Source organism: Atheta coriaria, unplaced genomic scaffold, assembly GCF_025399875.1.
Source record: "Atheta coriaria isolate IRGN ID8LTWV9N9 unplaced genomic scaffold, Caltech_Dcor_3.1 hic_scaffold_10_pilon, whole genome shotgun sequence".
NCBI lineage: Eukaryota > Metazoa > Arthropoda > Insecta > Coleoptera > Staphylinidae > Dalotia > Dalotia coriaria.
Genome location: NW_027045452.1, coordinates 9,642,533 through 9,653,109, shown reverse-complemented (window position 1 = coordinate 9,653,109; position 10,577 = coordinate 9,642,533). Strand labels below are relative to the sequence as shown.

General features: G+C 36.7%; 1 protein-coding gene across 1 annotated transcript in view; it reads right to left on the bottom strand.

The window, feature by feature from the left end:
- Positions 1 to 2,075: 2,075 nt before the first annotated feature.
- rols (rolling pebbles) overlaps positions 2,076 to 10,577 on the bottom strand; it is a 29,013-nt gene continuing 20,511 nt past the window's right edge. Inside the window, 9 exon segments of the mRNA XM_065314886.1 lie at positions 2,076 to 3,097; positions 3,154 to 3,337; positions 3,397 to 4,231; positions 4,234 to 6,222; positions 6,295 to 6,627; positions 8,033 to 8,167; positions 8,431 to 8,508; positions 8,511 to 8,840; positions 10,065 to 10,289. Coding sequence (XP_065170958.1) covers positions 2,804 to 3,097; positions 3,154 to 3,337; positions 3,397 to 4,231; positions 4,234 to 6,222; positions 6,295 to 6,627; positions 8,033 to 8,167; positions 8,431 to 8,508; positions 8,511 to 8,840; positions 10,065 to 10,289 — 4,403 coding nt within the window. The 3' untranslated portion in view covers positions 2,076 to 2,803.

Below are 10,577 nucleotides of genomic sequence, written 5' to 3'. Positions count from 1 at the left end.
AGGCCGCAGGTTATAAGTTCTCTATTGGAACTAGATGGCAGTACTATGGTTTTAAAGTTGAATTTTCAAAACTTTGAATTGTTTTGCACGGAATCCCCTAAGATACTGAATGTAAGTTTTTATCTTACTTGTCACCGATCTTTCTTAAAGCTGGGTGGAATAGCGCATAACCAAGGACATGATGACGACCGTAATAAGGGTTTTACAATGGTTTAGACCTTAGGAAATGCTCATCAAGATCGCCAGCACCCTCCGATCATGAGCATCACCACACCTACCTTTATCCGGCCTTGGTATTTTCTGTCCACCGCTGGTAGGATGCTAGAAGTCGCGTCTAATTGGATTGACCGGCTCTACCCTCGAATCAGCTACTCGTCTATTGGTTGGTCGGCACCACCATCCCTCGGGAATCTTCTAACTGCCACCATTCACTAGTGTTTCTTATTATACTTTGTCGCGACTATTCAACGTAACGGACTTTCCCTAACAAGTGACTGGGGATAGGCCTCAGGGCACGACCCCTTTTCAAAAGCTAATTCGCGAGCAACGTTAAAGAAAAGTTTGCACGAAGGAATTACACGCCTATAAATGATCATGCAAAACAAATTAGGACCGATGAACATAAAATAGAAATTCCGGCGATAACTTACACTAAGGAACACGATGAACAGGCCCACCGGCTTCTACTCGAAAGTCCCTCGCCTCTCCTTAATACTAGTCTACTCGAATTCGCGATAATCATTCAGTCTCTTTCTCTCATCTCTCCTTAACACTAAACAAAGCAACATACAAGGGTAAGCAACATGTACAAAGGTTCATCATCTCCAATAACATCGGTTTTTTTTGTTTTATATTTTTTTATTATTTTTTTCATGATGATGATATGATAATCTGTAAAGAATATGATAATACTAAAGTTTGTTACCTAACTCCACTACGAAAACTGCAACTTTTGTTAATTACTACTGAATATGTTTTTGTTTATAATACTACGGCCATTTTGATTGACCATGTCAAATTTTAGTTCATGTAGAAGAATGAAACTGCATAGAGGGCGCTGTTCTTGAAGCAAAGTGATGTGGACTCGAGCAGAAAAAAACGACGACTGAGCGGCGATCGGCGCGCGGTCCTATATATAGCCTTACCCTCCCCACCCGACTTCGGCTCGACTCATGCCGACTCGACCAACCGAACGTCAATTTAATTTGAAATTTGAAATAACAATTAATTAAAAATCACTCTAAACCTCTTAATTTTAATGAAATATGATGGATAATATTTTTTATAGGTATATACAAAGTTTCAGATTCCAAACTTACGTATTTATGCTGAAAATAAATTATTTTGTTTATTAATTGCCGTTATGCAAAACATTGTTAATAACAATAAAAACCGTTGTTAACTATTTGAAATAACACTGTACACGTATATTTGTCATTTTTAAATGGTATTTAGCCTGCAAAATGTTGTAATTATCGAAATAAATGCAAAAGACTGAATTGCGAAAAGAGGTTATGCCGACAATTAAGAAAATGCAAATAACTAATTAACTACTGATGATAGCGTAATTTTAACTGCAGAAACTGATTCATGGCATCAATAAACCCTTGGAATTGCTTGGCCTGATAATGAGATGTCCTAATTAATGAATAAAACAAATAAATCTAAACGCATATGTTTTGTAACGATTTATTGAAGTTTTATATAAAATTCTCAATTAAATCAATCAAAACAAGCAATTTGAGCTAGAAAATTGAATTCCCAAGGCCTTAATTACCCTAGAAACATGCAACATGTCTCATGATACAGTTTAATTACATCAAACCTGTTAAACAAAAAACAAGTTTGAAAATTTTCAAATTTTGACAAGCAACAGGTTGATTAAAATTAAAATTCTGTTAATTAGACTGTAATCTATGTAAAAATAACTTGATATTTCAATAGTTTATAAGTATAAAGTCATATGTTTAGTTGGCTTGGACTTAAAACGTTTAGAATCAATATTTTTTTGAATTTTTTTAACCAAAATATGACCAAGGTGTCAAAACACTTCTTTGAATCATAAATCCACAAAATAAGTTCAAATATGTTTATATTTCTTCATCTACATTGTCATTTAAACCATACATTTGTATCTGTAGCACCAGACTCTCATAATTGTTCATAAAAACTACAATCTTTCATAATTTGCACAAAAATCCTTTGATGACAGCAGTTTTACTGCTTTACAATAAAAATCATAGCATACATAGCATTTAAATAACTTATCTAAAGCATAAAATAAAACAAATAATATTGCATTGATAATTGGAACCATTGAAACTACTCAAATTTCTACATATATGTAAAAATTATTCAAAAACTTGATAAACTAACCTAGATCAATCGATAAACCAATACAATACATACAATAAAGGCAAGTTTCATAAGTTATAAACTAAAACTAAGCATAAACACTAAAAGTTATGTTGTAATAATATTCTAATAAGATTAAGTAATGTAGAAGTCAAGTGTAAACCATCCTTGACCCTCAATTAAGTAGTTAAAGCGTAGCATAATAAGATACAACAAAAACAAAACAACAAAACAAATAAAATTTAAGTTACAGTCATAAATTAGAAGAAAGGCGTTTCGTGGGAATGATTACATGATTTTCCTCAAAGAGAAAACAAAATATAACAATAAATTAATCTTAAAATGTATGTACACACTTTGTCAGTGTTTTTGTTGCTTGACAATGAATATTAGAGTGCATTTCAGTCTTTTACAGATATTTTAAGGCACATTGTTAATTTTTGTTTATCTATTCATGCAGAGTATCAACAGAAAGAGCAAATTCTTTGTTACTGATGATTCTCTGTGGGTTTTTATGCATAGCTGCAACAGTTTTCTGAATTTCATCCTTCAGATGCAGTAAAACCTTCCTGACATCTGGTCGATGAGTAGCAACAAGTCTCAAAGCATCTTTGACATCTTGCAGAGCTCTTTCTGGTGCTCCTGAGTCAAGGAAAGCTTTAGCACGAGCATAATACGCTTCATAACTGTCTGATTTCATTTCGAGAGCTTGGTTTGCCATTTCTACAGCTTCCTGATACTCCTAAATAGTGAAAACAAGTTAAAAACAATCAAAATATTGAATATAAACACACTTACATTGAGTTTCCGCTTGCATCTTGAATGATTCAGTAGGAAATTGTACTTTAACTGCCTGAAAGCAGTCTCATCCTCCGAAGGGAACTTCTTCAGGGCATATTGATACCTGTGAGCAGCTTCACGTAGTCTACTCTTGCGATAGAGAAGATTTCCATCTTCCAAGAGTTTATTCAACAGGATAAGCCTGCAAAAAGCAAAAATAGGTTATATAAATGAGGTTATGTTGTAAGAGCTACCACTTACATAATGTCTGTCTTTCCCTGCGCCATTGCCCACGTAGCCGGCCCCAATTTAGCTCCCTTTTTGAGGAAACACTGAACAACTTGAATATTCCTACAACCAATCGCACGATCCAAAGGTCTCATCCCATTGATATCCACATGCTCTATAATAGCTCCTCGTTCTAACAACAGTTGTACAATAGCAGGGTTTCCTTGGAAAGCAGCTAGGTCCAAAGGAGTTCTTCCTGTTTTATCTGTGTGGTTGATATTCGCGTTGCGGTCCAGTAATAACAAACAGGTGTTTTGTTTCCCTCGGAGGCAGGCCCAGCAAAGGGCTGTGAGACCATCGGAATCTTCCTTCTCCAAAATCGCCCCTTTGTCTAACAACAGTTCCACAATCAAAGCATGACCTTCGGAAGCTGCCAACATCAAAGGAGATCTTCTTTGATTATCACATTGTTCCAGTAACAATCCTGATGTGGTGGTTGTGGTTGGGTTGTCCACCAGGAGTTCCACGATATTCCCATGACCTTCTTTGACAGCTAGTAATAAAGGGGTCATGTCTTTCTTGTTGGTTGAGGTTAACCCTGCTCCTTTTTCTAGTAACAGGGACATAACTTCAAGACAACCATTACTTGCAGCTATGGTTAAAGCTGTTTCTCCTGTGAGGGAACAAGCTGTGTCCAAATTGGGGATGATATCCAGGAGGTATTCTACTGTCTGGGTATGACCTTGACCTGCAGCTGCAACCAACGCTTGTTGGGTAGCTTCATCAAAACTGATACTTTCTTCATTCCCTGAAGATTCACTGGACCAGTCTGCTCCTAGGAGATACCCCATGACATTCAGGTGACCCCACGTGCAGCGTGGATCAACGCACAATGACCCGCGGTATCCACATGTCCCAGTTTAGCTCCCGCGCTGATTAGTAACCGGACCACATCACAATGACCTTTGGACGCAGCTAAACTCAATGCTGTGCAACCTTGACTGTTGGTAAGGTCCACATCAGCTCCAAATTCCAGCAATAATGAGATCATTGATTGTATACCCTCATTGGCATACATACAAAGTATGGGGGCATTGCCTAGGTATTCTGTGATGTGATTAGGGTCAGCTCCCGAGAGTAACAGTAACCTGGAGACCTTTACATTGGGGCTGTAGATGTTTCTAAGGTTACTAACACCTTCTGAGACTTCCTGGGAAGTCTGGGCTAACCAGAAAGCTTGTAGATCCCTCGAGGTCAAATCAAACTCATTTAGGGTCATGTTTCTGTACACATGGGCCTTTAGGATGTGATGGCCTAACTCCAGGGTCTTTTCTGAGTCTAAAGGTGCTTGGACTCTGGATAACCTGAAAGCTATCCCACAATGACCCGCACGTAGGTCACAGAGGAACTTTGGGCTTTCATTATCATCCCTACGAATCAACCACTCCCTGAATGAAGGGTGGAAGAACATATAGGTGTTGTCCAGACGTTTAACCAGAAACCCAGAGAGTAATTTGAACCTCTGAAGAAACTCAGGCCATGGGAGGAAGGAATCCACCAAAAGGGCATTCACAGAATAGTAAATCTCAACCAAGGTCAAAGGGTATAAAGCAGCCAGGCACACACTGAGTATATGGGTCACCTTTTCAAAGGACCTCACCGTAGGGAACCTCAGATTGAAGTGTAAAAGATAAATCTGTGCCAAGGTCACAGGCAAGACCTTAAACCCACTGGATTTAGCAACCAGGTGTCCCCTTTCCAACAAATCAAGAGTCAACTTCGCAAACAGGAAGGACCCATGTGATAAACCCCCAAGGTGTTGACAGAACTTGGTCTGGTTGACATCCACTTTCACCACATTGGTCGCAGTGATGTTGGTTTGTATACTGGGACTGTTACTCAACCGGAAGTTGACGTAGTCCAAGATATCCCTTTGAAGGTGTTCATTGTTGATGACATTATCCAAGGATATCCTTGTGAATTGAAGGGTTTTAGTAACCTCTGACAATTGTGTCCTAACCGTGGCTATGACCTTCAACCATGAAGGAAACTGCGCGATGTGTTTCGCAATAAAAGAAGTGATGGTGTCACCATGGTCAGGTCTATGGTATTCTGCTTCACAGAGACCATCAACCAAGATAACACAATTCGGAGTGTCTATCTTCCCAATTCGTCTTAAACTCGACAAGGGTTCAAGGATACCTCTACAGAAAGCCAAATCAGGGTTGACTATACATTCCCTAAGGGAAAGGGCACCTTGAAGGTGTGGTTCATTCAGGAGGTGATCCCTGTATGCAATCAAAGATGGCGCTTGACACAACTGTGCAGCTAGAGAGTGAATAAAGTCAGGAACCAGGCAGGTGTTGTTGTTATCTGCTTGACAGAAGTGGTAGGCAACCACTTGATTAGCCAACTGGCGTAGTTTATCAGTGGTATGATGGTTGTCCACTTGGTAGTACAAAGGTGACCTTGACCGATCAGGAGAGTGGATTTTTTCGATGCGTTGATAGAGGTTCTCCTTCCGACGCCCAAAACAACTGTATTCGACCAGTTGGAGGATCAGAGCAGTTTTACCAGTTCCAGGGTTACCAGATAACAGGACCCCGGGTGTTGAATGAGTAACAATCTCGCTGATTTCTTTGATCAACCACTGACGGCCCAGGAATAAGGGATCTGGTTCCTGGAGTGGGACTTCAAAGAACAAGGGTTTGAGGGTTAGTTGTGGGGGGCGGTAGTGTGGAAGGCGGGTTAGGTGTTGTTCAATTGATGAGGTCTTTGATTGTTCCTTTGCTGTGCGTGCAGATCGGCGGACACAGGTGCGTCGTGATTGGAACATTGCTAGGTCATCAACAGGTCCTGCTGTTTTTATCAGAAATAAAAAATATTGATGATGAGAACCCTTAAAATGGATTTTTAGGGTTTTAGACTTACTTGTAACACTGTGTCTTCTACTAATCATAGGACTGGATGAACAGTTGCTTTGTCCTGACATGGACATTGACATCAGGGACCCGACGCTGTCTGAACCCGCAGCAATACGCATTTGATCTTCAGAGGACCCTGTAAGGGTGGAGACTGGGGAGGTGTTGGTGGACATGACAGCTCCTGTGTCGTAGCTTGCCAGGGAGGAGCAGGAATCTGCTCCGGCGCTTCCTCCGTTTCTTTTGGCACGTCTGGCACCGTCTCCCAAGAGGAGACCAAGGCGCATGTACATATCTTCGGAGGATTTCTTTGTGGAGGGTTTGTTGTCTGCGCAATCATCGTCTGTAAGTAAAAACGATGATAATTTTATGGGGAATGAGAGATTTGGAGAGAAAATGGGTGCAAAACATCAAACATCAATAAAATCATATCCTGTGCTGTAAAATTAATTAGTTTGGTTATGTGAGGTTAGTTTTTGTTGGTTATAATGCAGAGAAGAGTGAATTTATGTGTCAAAAGTTGCCTATAATGCATGCTGCAGTGCAATGTTTGTAGTGTAGGTTAATTTTTTTACATTTTTCACTGTATCTTCAAGAATATTTAAGGTAGAGATATTATTTAAACATAAATATAATCTGCAATAAATTCTCTTTCGAATAATACTTTAAACAATATCCTACGATTTAAATTAACCAAGTTATAATGAATTAAATTTGGAGTAAAAAGTTGTCTATAATTATAGGTTAAATTGGTACATTTTTCACTGTATCTTCAATAATATTAATGTTATTGATATTGTTTAAACATAAATATAATTTACGATAAATTCTCTTTCAAATAATACTTTAAACAATACCCTACGAGTTAAATTAACCAAGTTATAATGAATTAAAGTTGGAGTCAAAAGTTGTCTAGAATTATAGGTTAATTTGCTACATTTTTCGCTGTATCTTCAATAATATTAAAGTTATTGATATTGTTTAAACATAAAAATAATCTTGAATATATTCTCTTTCAAATAATATTTTAAACAATATCCCAGGAGTTAAATTAACCAAGTTATAATGAATTAAAGTTGGAGTAAAAAGTTGCCTATAATTATAGGTTAATTTGTTACATTTTTCACTGTATCTTCAATAATATTAAAGTTATTAATATTGTTTAAACATAAATATAATCTACAATAAATTCTCTATCAAACTGCACTTTAAAAACATCCTACGATTTAAAACAACAAAGTTATAATGAATTAAAACTTAAAAACTTTTAAAAATCTTTAATACATAGAAATACTACGTATTGAAAGTTGCCTACGTAAAATTCTAGTACACCTAGGGATATTTTCTAGCACCCTTTAGTTACTTCTCAAATTAACCGCTTTTCCTACATTTTAAGGTTAGTTTCAGTTAATTATATAATAAAAACAACTTCCTAATGCATCATAACCTTAAACCAACAGTTTTCAGTATCATCTGCGTGTGTTAATAACATGCTGTGTCCAAATTAGGAAAGCTGCTTTCCTCGTCGTGATGAATGACCAAACGCGTCGATGAAGATTCATTCCAAGATGCAGGCAGCTAGCGTGTCTGCGACAGGTCAAAAACCTCCACATCTCAACTCCTCACATCTCCCGATGCATACAAGTAAGTGTTAATTATGCAAAGTGTTAAATCATGCAGAATCCACACAAACGCGTGCAGAAAACAAAAAACAAACAATAGTGCATCTGATAGGTTAAGTCCCCTGCCTGATATGAGTTGATTAAGTCCAGTATTAATCCCATTATTCCCCGCTGACCACAGCGACCGAATCTTCCCTAAAAGTGTACTCGGCCAGTGCTTGGCGTCCGATGCAGAAGTAGTCGACGAAGACATTCGATTTACTAAATAGTATAAAAATAACAAGACTTAAGAGATGAGTTGTATGCGCATGCGCAATGAATGCGCATGTGTTCTATGTAAAGAACGTCCTACGCGTGCGTTCTTTTATGTTTTGCACGTCTAGACGGCGATTTCAACCCGGCGTTTTGCTTTTTACGTCTGGCATGAAGGTGTGAATGATTCAAATTGCTTCAGTCACCATTTTGTTATTTTTAACCTCAAATAATGTCTACTTTAATATTTTTAACCTTAAATTACAACTAACCTGAAAATGCGGAGTCTGCGGATGTTTGACGACTGGCTGCTCGTTGTACAAATGGACTCCGAAGGGCTTTGGGGCTTAAAAGTACCGCCGGCGTGATTGGGGCGGCGTGGGGCAGCTTTGTGTCATTACTGAGTTCTTTGCATTGCTTGGGCGTGTTTTGGGCAGTTTTTCCGGGTGCGCCATCTCGATGGAAGAGGTCATATCACGTGCTTGCATGTAGGTTGTGAAATGGCCGTTGGTTTTCACTTTGTTTCGGCAACTTCCGGTGGGATTACCGCCCCCGGATGAGGTAATACTGCTGGTCATACTGTTTTGCATTGATGACGGGGTTATTTCACCGTAGAGGGTGATTTCGGAGCCTCGGAGGCTTGAATTGCCGAGTTTTCGTTGTTGTAATGGCGTCGTTGGTACTGAAACAATAGAATTTGATATAGGCAACCAGAGAGACATTAAAATTCAACTATAGGCAACTAAAAATGTAAATAGAAGAAGTTGTATTTGATTTTTTATATTTTTGGCGGTATCTTCTATAATTTTGAGGTTAGAGATATTATTTAAAAATAAATATACTCTGCATTAAATTATCTTTCTGAAAATGCCTTGAACAATATTCTTTGACGTAAATTAACAAAGTTATAGTGAATTAAATTTGGAGTTAGAAGTTGTCTATAAATTTAGGCTAAAACTTTACATTTTCCCCTGTATATTGTACAATATTCAAGTTAATAAAATTATTTAAACATAAATATAATCTACATTAAATTCTCTTTCCAAAAATGTATTAAACAATATTCTACGACTTAAATTAACCAAGTTATAATGACTTAAATTTGGAGTTAAAAGTTGCTTATGAATTTAGGTTAAAATTTTACATTTTCCCCTGTATATTTTACAATATTCAAGTTATTGAAATTGTTTAAACATAAATACAATCTACATTAAATTCTCTTTCAAATAATACTTTAAACAATTTTATATGACTTAAAATGAGTAAGTTATAATGAATTAAAGTTGAAGTAAAAAGTTGGCTGCAACTAAAAGTTTAGTTTTTACATTTCTCCCTGTATCTTCTACAATATTTATGTTATTAAAATTATCTAAACATAAATATAATCTATATTAAATTCTCTTTCAAACAATACTTTAATCAATATCCTACCACTTAAATTAACCAAGTTACAACAAATTAAAATTTAAAGTAACTAAGCAACCAGTGAAACATTAAAATTCAACTATAGGCAACTAAAACTACATAATTATTCGCAATTGCCTATAAATCGAATGCAAATCAGTCGATTTGTATGCGCAATAGAATACTCGGTAATAAAATAAAATAAAACATGGCGCGACGTTCCGATGTTTAATGTTTTATTGATTCAGACGTTTTTACGTCTTGCGTCACGTATGCTAAACGCTGAGTTATTTATGATGTCACGTTTTTGCACTCTTAAATAGATTCAACTCGGTTTAAGACCTACTTAGCGCTAATTTATAAGTAACTATTAGATTATTAGCATATTTGCGATCGCAGACTAAAGTAATTAATGATAATTGACAGTAAAATGTAATTTTAGACATTGTTTCATTGCTTTTCTTAGAAATCACATTCGAAATAATAAAAATAAATTACTTACGATCTGTTTGAGTTGTGGGCGATAAATAACTTGGTTTCTGAAGGATAAGACTGCCGGGATGACACAGTGGACACTTTTCGTTGGTGAACATGCATGAATAGCAACGTTCATGGCCGCAGTTGTCAATTAAACGACGCTTTTTGCCTTTGTCGAACGGCATCGCACAACTCGGGCAGTTTAGGTTGCCGGTTTCGGCGTCTAGGAGGCGACGAATAGCTGCTAAATCTGTAACAATTGAATAAGCAATTAATTAAGTGTATTTTGACGTTTAAATCATTAAAAAATATTGATTAGGAATGGAGTTATAGTAGATTTAATTTATGTGTAATTATTTAATCAAATTTTTTACATTTTTCATTGTATCTTGAACAATATTAAAGTTATTTAAATTGTTTAAACATAGAAATAATCTACATAAAATTCTCTTCCTAAAAATGCTATGAACAATATCCTACGACTTAAAATGAGTAAGTTGTGATTAATTAAAGTTGAGTTAAAAAGTTAGCTATGATA